Genomic DNA, 20,640 nt, shown 5'->3' with positions numbered 1-20,640 from the left:
CAAAGGCCAATATACCGATGCCTTCTTCACTGCCTGCTGTATCCGTACACTCACTTCCTGCAATTGACTTCTCTACAGTGCAACAGATTCCACGATGGCTTTACAAGAGAGCCGGGGGGTTCCTTCGGATGGTCCAGCTAGTGTTTACCCCTCAGCCAATGTCTGTAAACTACTATCATTGCCTTTCCAACATCAGAACTGTGCTCAAGGCCAAACAGTCAAATGTACAAAGCATGTCAGGACATCCCAACAGTATGAAAGGGGCTTTGACAATGCAAATCTTTCTTTCATTTTGCAATCGGAGACAGGAAACAATATTGGCGAGTTTTGAGAAGACTTGTAGCTCAGGTTGAGGTTCTGGATGTAAGTTTGCTCGCTGAGCTGGAAGGTCCAACGGGAACTCTATTAACAAACACATTGAGTTAGACTCCTCTACCACCACCTAAGGAAAAGAACAGGAAATGACATCATTGCAGAAAATGACATCACCAACCCAAAGAAACCCAAACATATACATAGAAAGCAGGAGTCATCAGTAGTGTTTCGCCCAGAGGTCTACTGAAGATATTACCTTGTAAGGGTGACAAAACGCCTGGAAATGAACCTTCCAGCTCAGCGAGCAAACCTACATCCAAAACAATGTTGGCACAGAGAATGGGGAATGTTAATCCACACCTGACCTAGCTTATAGGGGTAAGAAATAGCACCAACATTGACACCTCCTGATCTGATGCAAAATCCACCAAAAAGAATAAAATGCCTCTTTGGCAGAGCAAATTGGGAAAATAAAAAAAAGCAACATTCTGCGGGTAGGTCATAATCTGAAATAGAAACACAGAAAATGTTTGAACTGATCAGCAGATCTGGTTCCTCACTCAAGAAAGAAACAAGTTTAATCAGACCAGATGAACAGTGACTGATCAAAAACCTTGTCTGTTACTGTTTCCCCTATTCACTGATGCCGCCTGATCCCCCTGCTGAGTATTTCCAGCACGTTTCATGTACAATCCCATTGCACAAACAGCCTGGTCAAACATCATGTAAGGTTGAGATGAAACTCCCCATAATGAAAGCAGGCTGGGGTGTGGGGAATTTGGAGTGTGGGCTATGGGTCTGCTAGGCTGCAGGTTGCACTGCCGTCTATTGGTTCTAAGTCTGTGGGTCCTCTCAGGGTTAATATGGCCCAGGGTGTAAATGGACAGCTCGTTTCTGCTTTAACAAGGAGATCTCATACACTAAAGAAGATGTAGTCTATTGCATTTCAGCAACTATTTCCAGGCTATAAGATATATATCTATATATATATATATCAATAGATATTTTCTAATCAACATATTCGGACAAATTATTACTCACCTCTGAAGCAGTTGGGACTCGAGTGCAGGACTCCTGGCCAAGCGGTAGGAACACTACCAAAGCCTCCTATAGATCAAGGTGGAAATGCTACTGAGACTATAGTGAAGACCTCACCTTAAGTCTATCTCCAACAAAATCCTACTTTACTCTCTCAACAACTCCTCATGTTGTCTTCACAGTGCATGGTGCCTACCGCACTCAATCACCTATTAATCCTTTCAATCCTATTACAACATTGGTCTCTTCTAGAATCAAGTTGAGCAGTCAACAGCTAGGCCAAGATCAATGACCCTGCAGTGGTGATGGGAGAACAATGGTTTTAGACTTTAAAACTATTTGAAGCGGGACAAGAAATATAATCCCTGCTCGTCCGGTGCAAGTTTTGTTTTATTCATTGTGGGATGTAGGTGTCAGTGGCTCCTCCAGCATTTATTGCCATCTCTAATTACCCAGAGTCAACCACATTGCTGTAGGTCTGGAGTCACATGTAGTTCAGAGCAGGTATGACGGCAGATTTTCTTCCCTAAAAGGCATTGGCGAACCAGATGGGCTTTTACAACAGCTGACAGTGGTTGCATGGTTATTGGTTCAGATTTGTACTGAGTTAAGATTTCTGCTATGGTGGGATTGGAAGCCAAGTCCCTGGAACATCAGCCAAGCCCAATAACATTACCACAGTACCATCATCTCCCCCCTTCCTTTAGCTTGCAACAAATTTATTTCAGCTTGTTGTCCCTGGAGTAATAGGGAATTCACTTATAGAATCCAAAGGAGTGCTGATTTTAATTTTTACTTTTGAAAGGAATTCAGCTAAAACCTTTCCCAATGCATTTTTGTCGGGCAAAGTATAAGTAATGAGCGTCAAAAGATGCTGTGTCTTTAACTTTTTATAGTCACTGTTTATAATTTCCTCCAAGCAGCCACATTAAAGACAGTGACTGAGGTAAAGTGCAGAGTAAAGTTAATGTTTGCTGTGAGTTACAGCACAGCCAGTCTCTGGTTTCCCCTCCTCTCCATTTGGTTGACATCACATGCAGGCAGGCAATCAGTGCTTCATACATTGCCTGCTAACTCCAGCCACCGGGCTACTGCTGTTTCAAAAACACTGAGCTCCTGCTGTGTGTGAGGGACCAGGGCAAGGGGAGGAAATAGCCCGATCATAAACGTCCTGGCAGCCTCCAGACCTAATGCCAGAAGCCCTCCTACAAGAGTCCTCCTACTCTCACAGTTACAGTGACTGACAGAGTCAGAAAGCAAGGAGTCACATCAAGCGCACATCGGTGACAGAGCAGCTCCTTAGGATCCAGCTTTTGGACTTTGAACAGTGTTATACAGATGGATCTGTACAGATGTGGCTTTGTTGTGTGGTTCACTACTCAGCTGTCAGGTGAGTCGGGGGAGAAAGGTTTTGTGGGGACTGATGGTGTAGAGCAGGGGACAATCTTCCTTACAGTCCATGGCTTTTTAAAACAACTAGGTTTATTATTTCAATCTAACGGGTAAAAAGAAAGAGAGATGCAAGGTTCTGATTAACTTAGTTTCCCACAGGGAAATTGCAACAAAGTCAGCCAAGTTATACATAAAAGCTGAATATTGAAGGAGTATAAATCAACACACACACAATGTTTTCTGAAGTTGGCTAATGTGAAGGCTTTCCTTCTCCCTGCCTCTCTGTCTTGTGCTCTTGATGGTAGTTTATCCATTAAGTAATTCCAAAGTGGAGTAAGAAAGTGTTTTAACTTCAGTGAATTGCCTCACAATGTAAGCAGCGTACATTTCAGAGAGAATCAGCAAACGTGGTGTGTCTCCTGTTAATATAAAGACATTCGTATATGTGGCTACTGGAAAACCTTTCCAGGAGAATGGATCATGTTATTATAGTGTTGGGTTTGGTGGGACCATTTTTAAAGGAACAGTCACTGGCTTTTGATCTTGGCTTTTAAAAGCTGTTCACTCAAAAGACGATGCGTAAAGCTTCAGTACAGTCCTCGCTTTACATTACATTCACAATGTGACACCAGCAATGAGAGGGAATCTGTAAATAACAGGCTTTGCCGTATTCAATTAGGGGCAGAAAGTTACAGATTATGCATCGGCTTTGAGTGATTAGAAATGATCTCTGCACCACAACAGGAAAAGGGAGACCATCCTTTTCATAACATTTAGTTTTAAAAACCTAGATTTAATGGTACAGCTTGGAAGATCCCAGGTTTGATCTCTGATCTATGCTGACTTGATCCCAGCTGCTATGGTAACCCAGTCTGATGCTGAGCACAGTTTGGGTTCCAATACAAGCGAAAACTGGAGTTGTGACAGTAAAGGGCATGTGCCCGCCATGACTGGATAGCTTATTGGTGAGATGCGTGGGTGAAAAACTTAGAGGGGGTACCAGAGGAGATGCCTGTTTGTGTGCACCCTGGCACAACGTGAGTCAAACACGTGGGAGGAATGAGAGGAAAACTGATAAAGTTTGACAGAACAATCCATGCGGCAGATTTAAAGGAAAGTGTTGCATTTGATGTCTTTGAAGGTGAGGGCAGGCAGATACTTTGTGTTACTACGTATGCCGATTAATTTGGGATTAGCACTTCCAAATGCAGTGGAAGAAAGATTTTAGATCATGCCTTGTACACTCTTAGGCTGTTCCAAGTCTATTTACAGCTCAGTCATTGATTTGTTTTGAAATGGAGTCACTGTTGTAATGAAGGAAAGTAAGGAGCCCATCTGCACTCAGCAAGATCCAACCAAGAGTGGTGCCCAGATAATCTGCTTCTGCTGGTTAGGCTGGACATGAGGAGAGCTCGAGATTAGCGTGATGCTGGAAAAGCACAGCAGGTCAGGCAGCATCTGAGGAGCAGGAAAATCGACAGCAGCCCTTCATCAAGAATGAGGAGAGCTCCTCTACTGTCCTTCAAATTCCTGTAATGACACCCTTTACATCAGCCTCACTATATTGTTTCACCTAATAGACAGCACTTGTCACAGTGTAGCACTCCCTCAGTACTGTGCCAGAGTCCGCCTGAATTCACTGTTCCAGCATGTGGAGCGGAACCTGAGAAAACCATCTTCCAACTCAGAGGGGAGATTACCGCTCACTGAGTCCCACATACCAATCCGACCTGGTCCGTCGTCTTTCGGGCAAGACTACTATCTCCAGGACATATGCCAATATCTTCAAAACCGGTCTCTCATCACTTGACTAAAAAGCTGTAGCAGCAGAATGCAATGTGACTTCCTGACTAAAAGAGCTGAGACCAGTGGGATGGCATGATGGCTCAGTGGTTAGCACTGCTGCCTCACAGCACCAGGGACCTGGGTTCGATTCCACCCTCAGATGACTGTCTGTGTGGGGTTTGCACATTCTGCCTGCATCTGAGCGGGCTTCCTCTGGGAGCTCTGGTTTATTCCCACAGTCCGACGATGTGCAGGTTAGGTGGATTGGCCATGCTATGGTGTTTCAGAATGCCTAGGTCTAGGTGGATTAGCCATGGGAAATGTGGGTCTGAGTAGGATGCTCTTTGGAGGGTTGGTATGGACTCAATGGGCCGATAGGTCTGCTTCTACACTGTAGGGATTCTGGAGGAGCAAGAGTAAAGGAATCTCCTGGATTATCTGCACGTCTTTAAACCTAACTCTAGTGTTGAGAACATGTGGACATTACGGCTCGCTCTCTCCTGAATGATAACATCCTGTAAAGAGGATTCTGTTTCTGTTTCGGCTTCTATTCTTGCAGTGAACTGTATCATCTCTGAACTGAGTGAGCCCTGGAACCTCTCCTGCTGCCTTGGGCCAATATTCCTCCCTCAGTCAACAACATAGATCAGGTGACGTGATTGTCTGGCTCACTGTTCCCCAGTGGTTAACTTGCCAGCACGATTCACTGAGGCACTGACATTCACTCAGACTGTCATCCAAACATCCCTTCCTCAAACCACGGCCCAGAGAGGACTCAAGGTTCAAGGCAATCTCGGCTCCAGAATGGGTTACCCACAATATTAAAGGCAATTGCACCAACTTCTCAGCCCTAACATGCATACCCACACCCGCAGTGTAGCAGTGTTCATCGCTGAAGGAAATATGCTTGTGGTGAGACTGTCATTCCTGAAATCAGATTCCTCAGTCACTCGGAAAATGTGGTTGAGAATCAGCAAAAAAAAACCCAAAGAATTGCGGATGCTGGAAATCAGAAGTTGCTGGAAAAACTCAGCGGTCTAGCGGCACGGTGGCTCAGTGGTTAGCACTACTGCCTCAAAGCACCTGGGATCCAGGTTCGATTCCAGCCTCGGGCGACTGACTGTGTGGAGTTGGTACATCCTCCCCATATCTGCATGGGCTTGCTTCAGGTGATCCAGTTTTCTCCCACAATCCAAAAATGTGCAGGGTAGGATGGATTGACCATGCTAAATTGCCTGTAGTGTTCAGGGATGTGTAGGTTAGGTGCATTAGTCAGAGGAAATGTTGGGGAATGGGTCTGGATGGGATACTCTTCAGAGGGACTTGTTGGGCCAAATGGCCTGTTTCCACACTGTAGGGGTTCTATGCTCTTTGCTTAACATTTTGGATCCAGTGACTCTCCCTCAGAACTAAAGGGCATGAAGAAGGGTCACTGAACCCACAACCTGTTGTGTGTCAGTAGCCGAGGAGAAAGTGAGGACTGCAGATGCTGGAGATCAGAGCTGAAAATGTGTTGTTGGAAAAGCGCAGCAGGTCAGGCAGCATCCAAGGAGCAGGAGAATCGACATTTCGGGCATAAGCCCTTCTTCAGGAGTGAGGAAAGTTTGTCCAGCAGGCTAAGATAAAAGGTAGGGAGGAGGGACTTGGGGGAGGGGCATTGGAAATGCGATAAGTGGAAGGAGGTCAAGGTGAGGGTGATAGGCCGGAGTGGGGTGGGGGCGGAGAGGTCAGGAAGAAGATTGCAGGTTAGGAAGGCGGTCAGTAGCCGGTCAGTTTTGAACTTTGTAATGGGAATGTGAAGTTGGGCTAGTTCCTATTTCAGGAAGGAGTCGACAGCACTGGAGGTTCCATTTGGCCCATCGTGTTGGTGCTAGCACTTTTCACAGAACAATGCTAAACAAATTCCACTGCTGCAGATTCATCACTGCATCTTCCTTCTTTTCAAATGCTTATCTGACTTTCCCAAAAATGAGAAAATGGTCTACGTCTCACCAGCAAAGTGGTCCCTGCTCTTATAAACTCTGGGTGAACATGATTCTTGAAAGATCTCTCCTCACATCCTCCTGGTCAAGCCCCGTTGTCATGGCAATGTATCCAGTGCAGTGAAATGCTGTGAAATTGACTGAAGTTACTGCCAGTGCGCTGTAGCTCACCAGCGCCTCCCCTTGGCCCATGTCTGAAGCTTCATTCTCCCGGATACAAGGGGCTACAGGCTATTGGGAATGGCCTGGGGCTGCCAATAGCAGATTACCCTGACCTCTAACCAGCAGCTGCTGAAAGATGGCGAACTCATTCACGCATGCTTTTGAATGATTGAGGTGATACGTCACTTCAGAAAGCATTTACAGCTTGCTGTTAAAGCTGGGGTCAAGGCATGAGAGTTTATTGCAGTTTTCTTTGTGTCAAATTGCAAACAGCCAAGATCCATTTACTTACTTAGCTATTCACCACTGAGGATAAAATGGAGAATGATCCCAAAACATATTCCTGAACTGCCTACATCTCCATTCACTGCCGGCCTGCTTTGCGTCCCTGTTTTGAAATCTTACGAAGAGAGACTGGATCAGTTGGGACTTTATTCACTGGAGTTTATAAGAATTAGGAGGGATCTCCTGGAAACTTATAACATTCCAACAGGAATAGACCGGGTAAATGTTCCCAATGACCAGCGGGTTTAGAACCAGGGGTCACTGTCTAAGGGTACAAGGTAAAGGGTTCTTGCGATGGAGTGGTAATGTCCCTACCTCTGAGCTAGCAGACCTGGTTTCAAGTCCCTCCTGTTCCAGGGGTGTATCATAACATCTCTGAATAGTTTGGTTGAAAACTATCTAAGGATAAAGGGTAAACTGTTTAAGACTGAGCTGAGGAGAAATGTCTTTCCCTACAGAATGGGAGCCTGTGGAATTCACTGGTTGAGGCCAAAGCATTGAATGTTTTCAAGAAGGAATTAAATCTAGTTCTTAGGGCTAAAGGGACCAAAGGACATCAGGAGAACGGAACAGGGGACTGAGTTGGATGATCAACCATGAATATGTTGAACGGTGGAGTAGGCCTGAAGGGCTGAATGCCCTCCTCCTGCTCCTAGTTTCTACGCTTGACAATATTGTGCTTTGTGTATAATGAGTAGGTAAGGTTATGGTTCAAGCTGGCAAGTTCTAGCACCCACGGACTGCACCATTTACAGTTGATATTGTCTATTGGTCTTACCATGATGTGGATAATGTAATGTTTGGACAATAAAGCTATTTCTGGCTGCGGCAGAACCCATACCCTGTAAAGATTTATCATTTAGGTGTATTTTGAATGCATTTAAATAGAAGCACCCTATACGTATCTTATTGATTGTCAATGTCTGAAAAATGTTCATATCTCATAGTGGCAGCGGTTCAATATTCCAGGATCCTTTGCTCTTTGATCCACTTTATTGCTATAGTTCGTCACTACCTTGGGATCAAAATTGGCCCCTCAGGTAAACCTCTAACCACACATTGCGCCATCACTAAGTCAACCTATTGTCACCTGACATCTTCCCTCAGCTGATCAGCTGCTGACAGCCTCATCCATGTCGTTGCTCCTCAAGGCTTGACAACTGCAACTCATTCCTGGCTGGGATCCCACATTCACCTCTCTGTGTGTATTTGAGGTCGCACCAAACCCTACTAGCTGTGTCCTAAGTTGCACCAAGTTCTGTTCACTCATCACACTCATTGACTCACATCAGCTCCTTGACATGTCTAGTGTTTAATCAGTATCATCCTTGCTCTCATGTTCCTCCCTGCGGTCATCCTAACCCTGTCTCTGTAGTCAGCTGGACCGGCCATCCTCCAATTCAGCATTGCTCCTGTAAGTTCTGCCTTTTGATTACTGCTGGTTTTGACCGCCACATCACTGGCAGTTGTGCCTTCAGCTACCTGAGCCCAAGGATCTGGAATTTCTTCCCAATACCTCTCCAGCTCACTGCACTAAGGTTCTCCATTAAGACACCATTAAAAACTGGCCAGGTTGAGCATCTGAGCTATTATCTCTTTATGTGGCTTGGTGTCCTGTTTTATAATCCTCTTGTGAGATGCCTTGGAGGTTTCATTGGGTTGAAGGTGCCACATAAATATACATGGCTGGTGTTTTCTTTATGGTGGCCTGTGTGTGAGACGGCAAATGGGTGGGAGCAGTTGAAATGAGAGAACTGCTCTCAATCTGGAAGGGAATGGTGAAATCCAGGCATGAGATTCCCAATCCGCTGGACCTGTTGTGAGCCTCATTATGTTAAGAATCACACAATCCCTACAGTATGGAAACTGGCCATTTGGCCCAACAAGTCCATACCAACCCTCCTAAGAGTATCTCACCCAGACCCATTCCCCCTATCCTATTACTCTCCATTTCCCCTGACTAATGCACCTAACCTACACATCCCTGAACATTATGGGCAATTTAGCACAGCCAATCCACCTAACCTGCACATCTTTGGACTGTAGGAGGAAATCCACATAAACACAGGGAGAATGTGCAAACTCCACACAGATAGTCACCCGAGGCTGGAATTGTACCCAGGACCCTGGTGCCGTGAGGCAGCAGTACTGACCACTGAACCACCGTGCCACTATTTAGCTGTCACTGTTCCCTCAGGTTGAAACTAAGAACCAGGTCCTGATGACTTCACTGAACTGAACTGGATACTTAAAGTCAAACCCAGCTTGCCTTCCTGTGAATTTCCTGCTCAAAAGAGCATGGAGGCTGCAGGATCACTGACGGTATCTGGTGAACTGTATTTTGACAATCCCTCTCCACATGCCTGGGTTTACCTCTCCGCACGGCCAGTTAAAAATGTAGTCAAAATACTTGGAATTTTTGAATTCCAAACAAATTAATTACACTCACTTTATTGCCTTGTGAAACAGCTGGAGTTTGGCATTGTGAGTATACTCTCTGCTATCAACTGCAGTCCTTCAGAAACAATGCTGGCAAGTTGTGTGGAACTGCCCATACCTCCCATTTCTCCCCAGGTCAGTCTTACCATTGCTGATATTGTCAACCATGGTAGTGCTGTCACCTCTCAGTCAGAAGGGTCATGTGTTCAGACCCTCCTCCAGAAAGCTGGACCCACAAACCGAGACTGGCATTCCAATGTACCAATGGAGGAGTGCTGCACTGTTGGCTGTGTCACATCTTGAACAAGGCTTTAACTTATTCAGAACCTCTCGATTGGATGATTAAAATCCTGTTGCACTATTTTGAAGAAGGGTAGAGCAGTTTTCCCCAGTGTCCTGCTCACTTGTCCTTTATGACTTGGTCATTATCACATTGCTGTCTGTGTGCAAACTGACTGCCACATTCCTTACATTACAACAAGAACTATACTTCAAAAGGCATTCCTTGGTTGTGAAGTGGGTTGGGAGCACCATGAGATGTTGGGAAGTGCTACCTTCTTTCTTTCCACTTCTACTTCACACTTCCTGCAGTCAACATTCCCTCTAATAATTTATTTTCTTCTGTGGAATGTGTGGGGTAGCAACTTCAGGAATTGCACTTCAATGCCGTGCGCCATGTTGACACATTGATGGCTATGCACAAACCCTTGGAGTGGCTGTGTGTGTGAGTTAGCTCCACAGCTAACAGGAAGCAGTCCTTGCACTGTGACTACGCACAGCTATTCCTGAACAGCACAAGGTTTTTTATTGACATTAAAATTCAGATAGAGTGAAGCAGAGACTTGATGTAGAGATCCATCTGTTCTTGACCAGCGACCAGCACTAAGCCAGTGCCGTAATCAGGGCAGGAGGCCGTCCTTGTGTCTGAGTAATTCATCAATGTTCCCTCCTTTCACCACTGACACTCAGTAGCAGCAATGTGTACCATCTACAAGCCACACTGCAGGAACTCAAGCCTCCTTCAAACGCACCTCTCAAATCCTTAATCTCCACCATCTAGAAAGACACATGCAGCAGATTTATAGGATTTGCAGGTTTCTCTCCAAGCCACGTACCATCCTGATTTGGAATGACCACACCTTTAGTGTTGCTGGGTCGGTATTCTGGAAGTAGCAGCACTGTGGATGTACTCACAGCACATGGAGTGCCTGGTGTAGTTGAAGGCTCTCCACTGCTTTCTGAAGTGGTAATTAGCGATGGCCAACCAAATCCACATCCTGTGAAAGAATGTAACAAACCCCCATGCCATCCTGGGGAAATGATTAGATGTGATATTTATCCGTGTTATAATCATATACTCTTGTGATAGTCGTGCTGAGTCAAAGGTACTTGAAGCGGTTCAAGGTGGTTGAAATATCACTGGATAAACACAAGGATTTCTTTCTAAACAGGCCTTGTGGTTTGGCCACACCCTGCAGAACATGAACCAAAGGGTTCCTAAAGGCTCCTCCCCAACTCCAAGTCCACTCACATTTCCCAAATAATTCAACAACCCACCTGACCTTGTACAACACCTTTTCTTCCCAGGAGCTGAAGAAATGTTTAAAGTCATTGAGCCATGGGGTTTGACACCACAAAAAGAAGCCCTATGGCTCATTATATCTGTGCCAGTCATTAAATATCCATCATTCCTAATCCCCTTTCCCAGTCACATCCCAATCTATTTTATACACTGTTGAATGAGCTTGTCTGTGGTTTGGTGAGTGTAAAGTTACATCATAGAAAAGGCCTTTTGGCCCATCCCGCCCATACTGGTGTTTAAATCCCATTCCATTTTTCTTTTGTATTCCCTTCTTCCGTGCACACTTGCCTAGTATCTCTTGACATCTATCAACATGATCACTTTGACTGTTCGCATGGAAGCAAACCCACAAATGCACCTTCCCAGTTTGTGCCAACAATTGCCATTTTCATTGGAAAATGGGATCAGTTTAACAAAAGTAAATTGGGCCAATTTCTTGCTCATAAACACTTAAGAATGTCACACGTGCTGACGGTGAGTTGGAATGAGATGTAAAGTGACTGTGCAGCAAACTCAAACTAACCCATTTAATGAGAGAGGCCTGTGGTGTTTGCAGGATCGTGGTTTAGGGTATGGGAAACTGACCGAGCTGTAAGGGGTCTGGTAAATCTCACTCTGATTTACTGCACTATAATGAGTTCAAAATATCAAGTCAACAGCAGCGGTATTCAGGACTGATTAAGTTGGCCTATTCTTGAAATAATAAATTCAGTATTGGCTAACCACCAAATGGCATCGTTTATTAGGAAGGGGAAAGGGATCATAGCATTAAAGATAATCAGGGAGGAGAAAGTTAAAAATCACACAATGCCAGGTTGTAGCCCAACAGGTTTATTTGGAAGCATTAGCTTTCAGAGCGCTGCTACTTCATCAGGTGGTTGTGGAGTATAAGATCGTAAGACACAGAATTTATGGATGTAGGTTTGCTCGCTGAGCTGGAAGGTTCGTTTTCAGACGTTTCATCACCATACGAGGTAACGTCATCAGTAAACCTCCGGTGAAGCACTGGTGTTAGTGATTCGCTTTCGATTTATGTGTTTAGGTTTCCTTGTGTTGGTGATGTAATTTCCTGTGGTGATATCATTTCCTGTTATTTTTCTCAGAGGGTGGTAAATGGGGTCCAACTTGATGTGTTTGTTGATGGCGTTCCTGTTGGAATGCCATGCTTCTAGGAATTCTTATGCGTGTCTCTGTTTGGCTTGTCCTAGGATGATGTATTGTCCCAGTCGAAGTGGTGTCCATCCTCATCTGTATGTAAGGATACTAATGAGAGAGGGTCATGTCTTTTATGTGTATGTGTATGAGTGTGAGTGTAAAGGGGTATAAGTCTGTGAGAGGGTGCGTGGGTACACTCACACATATATGTTTGTGGGGTGAATGTACTTGCAGAATTACATTTTATTTTGCTCAAAAACAGCATGAATCCATGCAAGGTTCTGTAAATCCGTTTTTAGATTAGAATCAGTCTGAACATTGGGGCACAGACAGCCTCACACAGGACACCTCACACCTTCAATGCATTATCTGGATCAACATGGCACCTATTGTTAGAGTTCACTTGGAAATAAAGCTTTAAAAAAAATTCTGGGATTTACGTTTGAAAGAACTGAGCCCAACATGGTCATTCTAAACGATGAGAGACTTAACAAACAATCCAGGTCTTTTTCAGTACATAATTTCAGTTGCATCACACTATAAATTCTTTTGCTATAGATTCTGATCTTACACTCCACAACCACCTGATGAAGGAGCAGTGCTCTAAAAGCTAATGCTTCCAAATAAACTGGTTGGACGATAACCTTGTTGTTGTGTGATGTTTCACTTTGTACACCCCAGTCCAACACTGGCACCTCCAAATCATGAATATCATGGAGGATGCAGCGAAACCTCTCCACTGATTGAAATAATATCTTAAAGGAAAGAATTGTATTTATACAACATTTTCCATGACCTTATGCGATCCAAGATCACTTCCCTTTATTCTTTCATTGAATATGAAGAGCATTTGTTGCCCATTCTACATTACTTTTCAGCTGAGCAACTTGCAAGCCATTTCAGAATCAACCACTTTTTTTTTATTTCAAAAACATGCTTCATTCATAAAAAATATCCTTGTATACATAGTCACAAACACAATTCGGTTCTGTACAATAGTGTATCAAGGAATTAAACCAATTTGGAGTTAGACTCTATCCAAAAAAACCAAAGACATCTCTTTCACTTACAAGACCATATTTACATTTGAGGTACTAGGAGGGCCTGATAACTGAACAGATCTCCATTTCTCTTCAGCAGAAAGACCTGAGACAGTGGCCTTTCCCCACTGCGCCTCGGTGGCAGCTGCCCCAAGCTTTAGTGTGTCCCTCAGCATGTAGTCCTGGGCCTTGGAACATGCCAGTCTGCAACACTTGTTCAGAGTGTGGTGCCGGAAAAGCACAGCAGGTCAGGCAGCATCCGAGGGGCAGGAAAATCAATGTTTCGAGCATAGGACCTCCATCAGGAGGGCTTGATTCCTGACGAAAGGCTTTTGCCCGAAACATCAATTCTCCTGCTCCTCAGATGCTGCCTGACCTGCTGTATTTTTCCAGCACCACACTCTCGACTCTGAGCTCCAGCATCTGCAGTCCTCACTTTCTTCTAGTCTGCAACACTTGGTCAGGGTCAATTGCTTGTACTGGAAGACTAACAAGTTTAGGGCAGACCAAAGTGCGTCTTTCACCGAGTTGATGGTCCTACAGGCACAGTCAACGTTTGTCTCAGTGTGTGTCCATGACTCTGGAGTCACATGTAAGTTGTAACATAAGATGGCAGATTTCAGGAATTTGAGTGGATAGCTATCATGGTCAACATTACTGAGACTAGCTTGATACTCCAAATTTGTTCATTGAATTTGAATTCCTCACAGCTACCCTGATGGGATTTGAACTCACGTTCCACAGAGAAATAGGCCGGGCCTTTGGGTTACAAGTCTAGTGATGACTTTACCACACTCTGGGATTGGTTAGCTTAGTTGGCTGGATGGCTTGCAAAGCAGTAGGATGCTAATGGTGTAGGTTCAATTCTATACTGGCTGACATCACCATGAAAGTTCTTCTCAACTTTGCCTCAGACATGATGACCCTTGAGTTAAACTCACCATCAGTTGTGCATCTCTAACAAGAGAGCAGCTCCATGGGACTATGGCAACTTTACCTTTACCATGTCACTGTAGTTCCGTACTTCTGAAATGTCATCACTAGTGTAAAGTCAGAAGTCAAATGACACCAGGTTATAGTCCAACAGGTTTATTTGAAATCACAAGCTTTCGGAGCGTTGCTCCTTTGTCAGGTGAAGACTTTATTTGATGAAGCAGCAACACTCCAAAAGCCTGTGATTTCAAATAAACCTATTGGACGATAATCTGGTGTCATGTGACTTCTGATCATGTCCACCCCAGTCCAACACCGGCACCTCCACATCATCACTGGTGTAATGTAGGGGAACACAGTAACCCATTAATGTAAGGAAAGCTCCCATTACAGGCACTCAGATAATTACCAAATAATCTGTTTCTTGTGCTCAGGGTTAGCAAATGTCAGACAGACAGCCCAAAGGTGTCATCTACTCTTCGCCAAATGTGCATGTTTATGTTCACCTGAGCAGGCAGAGTGGGCCTCAGTTTCATGCCCCTTTGAGAAAAATCTAATGTGGCATTCACGCAGCAATGTGAAATCCTGGATCAGGAAGCATCCTGGATCCTAAGGCAAGGCAGCTTGAGAGTGCGACTGTCAGAGGAGAGGGCAAAACAATCAGCCAGAGAGTGCTCTTGATCCGATGTGAGATACAGAATGGTGATTCAGTGCTGTTGGGGACTGTGAGACAGTGCAACAAGGAGAACGAGGGAAACAAAGGAAAACCACCGAGGCCATTAGCTGCAATTTTCATCGATAAAGAGGGTGGATTCGCAGGGCGCGGTCTCCCCAAAGCACTGGGAGAAAGCCAGGAATTCCACGTAACAGTAAAAGAATTTAGCCTCCAGTGTTATTTGGAATTAATAATCCAGAACTGGATTAATCAAAACCGAATCAGCAGAGAGATCAGATAAACATCTCTCGAATCACAAGGGTCACTGGGTAACTGTTGAGATGTTAGTCATCACTGGTCACAATGCTTAAGTGTGGTCCCATAACAGTGTCTGTGGGGTTACCTTTGCCACACGGACTGTCAAGGGTCAAGGAGAAAGTTGAAGATAGGTTGCCGATTCAAAAGGAAGATGAACAGCCGGTTGGAGCTCGCATTGCCTGTTGCAGGCAGCCTCTTGTAAATCTTTGCTGCCTAGGCCCTAAATTGCACAAAGTATCATTTACCCATTCTTCCAATGGTCACTGATTGAAATAGTCTCCCAGTATTCGTAAAACCACAGTATTCATCCTTGAGTTCAAACTCGACCAGAACTTGTGCCTCTCTACCTCTGCAACTTCATTCAGCATTCCAACCTCAAACGCCTTAGTACTCCTCCAACTTCACATCTCAATTATTATTTGCATTGTCAGCTGTTTCTTTGGCCCAGCGTGCCTTTAAAATACAAATTGTTAATGTGCTGGGTGAGCATATTATTGATGCTCTTTTTTTTAAACCATTATAGACATACTGCTAATCCTAACCTGATGAAGGGCTTTTGCCCGAAACGTCGAATTTCCTGCTCCTCAGATGCTATCTGGCCTGCTGTGCTTTTCCAGCACCACTCTAATCTTGAATGTGATCTCCAGCATCTGCAGTCCTCACTTTCACCTAATCCTAACCAGTTAAATTCACACTGCTCTTGATAAAATATGCAACTATATTCATACTCCTAAGTTTGTAACTTTGGAGATTCGGAAGTCAGCGTCATAGAACTGACATTGCAGAGGTTTAGTGTAGCTTCTTTATCCCAGTGACAGTCACAGAAATCTGTCGGTCTTTTTCATTCTGTTCTGAGGAAAGGTCACTGGACCCGAAACGTTAACTCTGATTTCTCTCCACAGGTGCTGCCGGACCTGCTGAGCTTTTCCAGTAATTTCTGCTTTTGTTTCAGATTTGTTGCATCCATAGTCGGGTAGTGAAGTGGGGAACACAGGCAGAGGGTACGACCTGGTTGGTCAATGGGAGGAATGAATCTGTTTGGTGACAGGGAGAGTGGGAGTGAGGGGAAGGGGCTGGGAAGTATGTCGGGGAATGGGAAGGGAGGTTATTTGAACTTGGAGACCTCTCAATGTTGAGTCCCCTCGGCTGTAGGCCACCCAGGCAGAAGATGAGTTTTGTTCCTCCAATTTACGGTTTGGTTCAATGTGGCAATGGAGCAAGCCAAGGATGGTCATGTTGGAAAGGGAGTGGGAAGGGGAATTAAAATGGGGGGGGCGACTGGGAGGTCTGGTCGGCCCCTGTGGGCCTGGCTGAGATGCTCGGAGAACTGTTACCAAAGTTTATTCTCGGTTTCCCCGATGTAGAGAAGATCACATCGGGAGCACACGATGCAGTAAACTAGTTGGTGGAGAGGCAGGTGAACCTCTGTCTTATCTGGAAGGTCTGTTTGGGGCCCTGGAAGGAGGTGAGGGGGATGGTGTACCCGCAGGTTTTGCATCTTTTCCGGTTGCAGGGCAAGGTACCTGGGGGTTTGGGAGGGGTGGGGGATGGTGGGAGTGGAGGAGGTGGTGGGTGTGGTTGGTGGGGAGAGCGGTACAAACCAAGAACTGTTAAAGGAAATTGTCCTCATGGAAGGCAGAGAGGAGGGGAAGATGCTCTTGCTGGTGGGGTCTAGTTGGGGTTGGTGGAAGTGTTTAAGGATGATGAGTTGGATGCAGAGACTAGTGGTGTGCAGGTAAGGTCAAAGAGGACTCTGTCTTTATTGTGTTGGGGGGGACATTTAGAGCAGTGGAACAGGGAATGAAGATGGTGCAGTGGAGGGCTGTCTGGATGCCAGAGGGGAGAAAAGCACATTGTTCAAATTAGGTGGACATCTGGGATGCTTTCTACACACTGGACAACACTTGCTTTATCCATTCTTAGGACGTGGGTATCACCAGGCAAGTCAACATTTAATGCCCATCCCTATTGGCCTGAAAAAGGTGGTGGTGAGCTGCTGTATTGAACTGCTGCAGTTCTATAGCGTCCACTGACTGGACAGACATTACTTTGATATTTCCCTGGTCTCTTTTCCTCATTAATTGCAGCTTACTCTCCGTAAAACAATGCCATTGCATTTAGCACTGCTTTAGATTTGTGTCTCGGTGGATAGCATCCTGGTTTCTGCATCAGATGACAATGGGTTCAAAAGCAACTTTGATAGTGCCCGTGCGGTACTGAGGGAATGCTGCACTGTCAGAGGTGAATGATATGAATTTAAAAATCAAAGATCTCAAAACATTCTTTTAAGAGAGGGGAGTTCTCCCATTGTCCTAGTCAATAGTTCTCCCTCAACTCATAACATATTATCTGATTGGTGTTTCATTGCTGGTTGTGGGATTTATTGTGTGTGAATTAGCTGCTACCATTACAACAGTGACCCTGTTTCAAAAATAATTAACTGGCTGTAAAAGCACTTTGGAACATCCTGTGGTCTTGAAAGACACAATACAAATGCAAAATCTTTCTCTTTTGCCCCCATTGCTCCTTCTCCTGAAGATTTGTATCATCCTGGGAATGGTGACACGGGTCAGTGTCTAGTCTTTAGCTATCAGTTCTTGTACTGCTGTCTGCTGCAATGGTGCTTTTCTGGATGTGGCCAATACTGTGTTGGCCAAGCCATCTGGTTCAAACTGAGCAGTCCAGCTGCAGAGTTGGCTGCTGTACTGATCTTGACAATTGAACAGTTCAAGGAAAAATTAAATTCCCAGTGCATGCATGTCTTTGTGAGTTTGAGAATGATTTTGTAACTTCGTGTCTGATGGAGAGTGTGCGAGTTTGTGTGTGCGTGCGCGTGCATGCGCATGTGTGACTGGATATGTCAAACTGTTCACTTGATGAAGTCTCTGCTGGCCAGCTATTAGCCTTGCTCTGATGTCAACATGACTAACAGTCTCCAACTCAGCTTCAACAAACAAGCACAAAAGCTGATGAGACTTTTCGACTAAGGGTGTGATGGTCTAGTTGATATTATTTGATTTGAATTCTCCTGTCAACTTTTATTTGTTTTTGTTTTAAATGTTTTGAGTCACTGCAGCATAGAGAGGCCAATTGGCCCATCACATTCAATGTCAACCCGGTTAATCCGTTGACCTGCTCAAACCCCGTAGCCCTGCAAATTTATTTTGCTTCAGTTCCCAGCCAATTTCTTTCTTAATAATTGATTATATCTGCTTCCACCACCCTCATAGCTGGCAAGTTTATGACTAATTGCTGCATAATAAGGCTCTTTCCCATAGCTGTCCCAGTAACTCTGGCCCCTAACATTAAATAAACATGCCCAAAATATTGACTCTCTTGCTTCCTCAGATGCTGCCACACCTTTTGACTCTGATCTCCAGCATCTGCAGTTCTCACTTTCTCCTATGAAATAAATATTGCATAATCCTTGAATAATCATTTAATGGTAGCATTTTTTTCTTGCCTACCCTATCTAAACCTTTAATTGTCTTGTCCACCTGTATCAAATCTTCCCTCAATTTCCTTTCCTCAATCCCAGTTTCTCTAATCTAACCTCATTAATGAAAACCCCACATCCTTGAAACCATTCTGATAAAACTTCTCAAGAACCCTCTCATTTATCCGAAAGTATGTTATTTAAGTCTGAAACAGAGATTCACATTGTAGTTCAAAAAAAAATCGAGTCCAACTGTTAACATTTACATGCAGTCTGTAAAATCACTTTAGTACTGATGGCTTTAATGTGTGTTTAATCACACATGCTCACATCCATGAAAATATGTGCCTCGAAATATCAATGTTCATCCTACTTATAAGCACCAGAGTTATAATGCATGAGATATTGGCCTTTTATGTTTGGGAACTGGATTTATTGCTGGGATAAAGGTGGTACAGTGGCTCAGTAGTTAGCACTATTGCCTGACAGCGTCAGGGACCTGGGTTCGATTCCAGCCTTAGGTGACTGTCTGTGTGGAATTCGCACATTCTCCTCGTGTCTGCATGGGTTTGCTCTGGTTTCCTCCCACAATCCAAAGATGTGCAGGTTCAGTGAGTTGGCCATGCTAAATTGCCCCTAGTGTAGGTTATTAGTCAGGGTAAATGTAGGGGGGGGTTGCGTGACTCTTCGGAGGGTTGCTGTGGATGTGTTGGGCAGAAGAGCCGTTTCCACACTGAAGCGATTCTAATCATCCATAAAGGCTTCCTCAGGCTGACAGTAAGGTCCATAGAACCATTGCACTGGAGAAAGTGCTTGTGTATGGTCTCCCAGTGATCTTCCATTCCAGAAAGCCAACTGATGAAGAATGCAACTGGAGCCAATCTTTATGTGCACTGTTATGAGCTTTTATTCACACAGAGATATATCTCTTAACCCAACAACTACAACTTCAGGCCATTAATATTCATAGGAGCAAAGTGAGTTCCCAATTAATGCCCACATAGTTAATCATATTTATTATCTTCATAAAATTAAGGTGCAATTGACAAATGCATTGTGGAAAGCCATGGTTTTGACTTTGTCACAGGTCTCGCTAGGTGCTAATCTAAGGTTGGGGCTGAGGGACAACGTAGGGGCAAAGTACAGGGGACACTTTACCATAGATCTGAATGCCCTGGGGAAAGGATATGGTGCTGACATTGAGGAATGGACAGTACTTTGGAGTGAATTTCAATGAGAAACCAGCAAGTTAATTTAATCACTGCCAGTGAAGACAATCATTCCTCATGGCAATTTTGAACACCAGGGCATTATTAAAATACAGAGCAGGGCGATGAATAAAGTAAATTTCAGCTGAATGAGTAAAACTGAGGAAAATAGAAGCTCCTAGAGTGTGGAAAGGAAGTATGTAATGACTGGGTGATTAGTTTTAGTAAAACTCGAGCACTGCGCAATTCAATGGGACTGGCAGCATGTTACAGTACAGATTCATGACTTGTTTTTCTAGTTTAGATTTAGTTTGGAGAGCTGTCTAACTGGCAAGTGTCCAGCACCTCGACATTAATTCAGTTATCTAGCACTTTGCTGGCCACTTCTGCAAAAAATATTAAGGGGAAAATGATTTTCCTTAACTCTGTCAAGTTGGATTATGAGCAAACCATGAACTATGAAGGAACAAATCATTTACCTTCACACAAGGTGTCTCTTTTATTAAAACAAAATTACATCTTCATGATGGAAGTGACCTGGAGGAAAGGCAAGAAGCCAGCAGACAGACAGATGCTTGAGCTCAGGATTTCCTCAGGTACTTGCCAACTCAGCAAGCTCACATTCCATGAAAGCTTTTTGACTTCTGGACACAGCATGTATCTCCTTCCCTTCCTTATCCATGCTAATAGAACTGGCAGAAATATACCTTGATCCTGCACATGATGCTCCTTTCAGTCTGCTTACCCTGTTGGCAATCGGAGTACCATTACTTGTCAGTGTCACATTTTGCAAAGGACCAAATTTGTTACCTTTAATTGTGACTTTTAGTTCATTATCACTGCTAAGAACAGTAGACCGGAAATGGTTGCCAGCTGTATTTTCACTTAGATTACGCTCGTGTCAAATTCATTCCC

General features: G+C 44.4%; 1 protein-coding gene across 2 annotated transcripts in view; it reads left to right on the top strand.

Moving 5' to 3' along the window:
• The first annotated feature begins 2,543 nt into the window (after window positions 1–2,543).
• The window catches only part of LOC122540838 (integrin alpha-11-like), a 179,738-nt gene continuing 161,641 nt past the window's right edge, over window positions 2,544–20,640 (top strand). For both annotated transcript variants that reach the window (XR_015753800.1, XM_087981311.1), the window contains exon 1: window positions 2,544–2,743. Coding sequence is in view for 1 of the 2 variants with exons in the window: in XM_087981311.1 (XP_087837437.1) it covers window positions 2,692–2,743 (52 nt within the window). In the remaining variant the exon portion in view is untranslated. The remainder of the gene's footprint in view (window positions 2,744–20,640) is intronic.

Source organism: Chiloscyllium plagiosum, unplaced genomic scaffold (assembly GCF_037043375.1).
Source record: "Chiloscyllium plagiosum isolate Xiang-an unplaced genomic scaffold, Cpla_swu_hap1 HiC_scaffold_39, whole genome shotgun sequence".
Classification (NCBI taxonomy): domain Eukaryota; kingdom Metazoa; phylum Chordata; class Chondrichthyes; order Orectolobiformes; family Hemiscylliidae; genus Chiloscyllium; species Chiloscyllium plagiosum.
The sequence above is the reverse complement of the archived record's forward strand: the minus strand, read 5'-3'. Positions and strand labels throughout refer to the sequence as shown.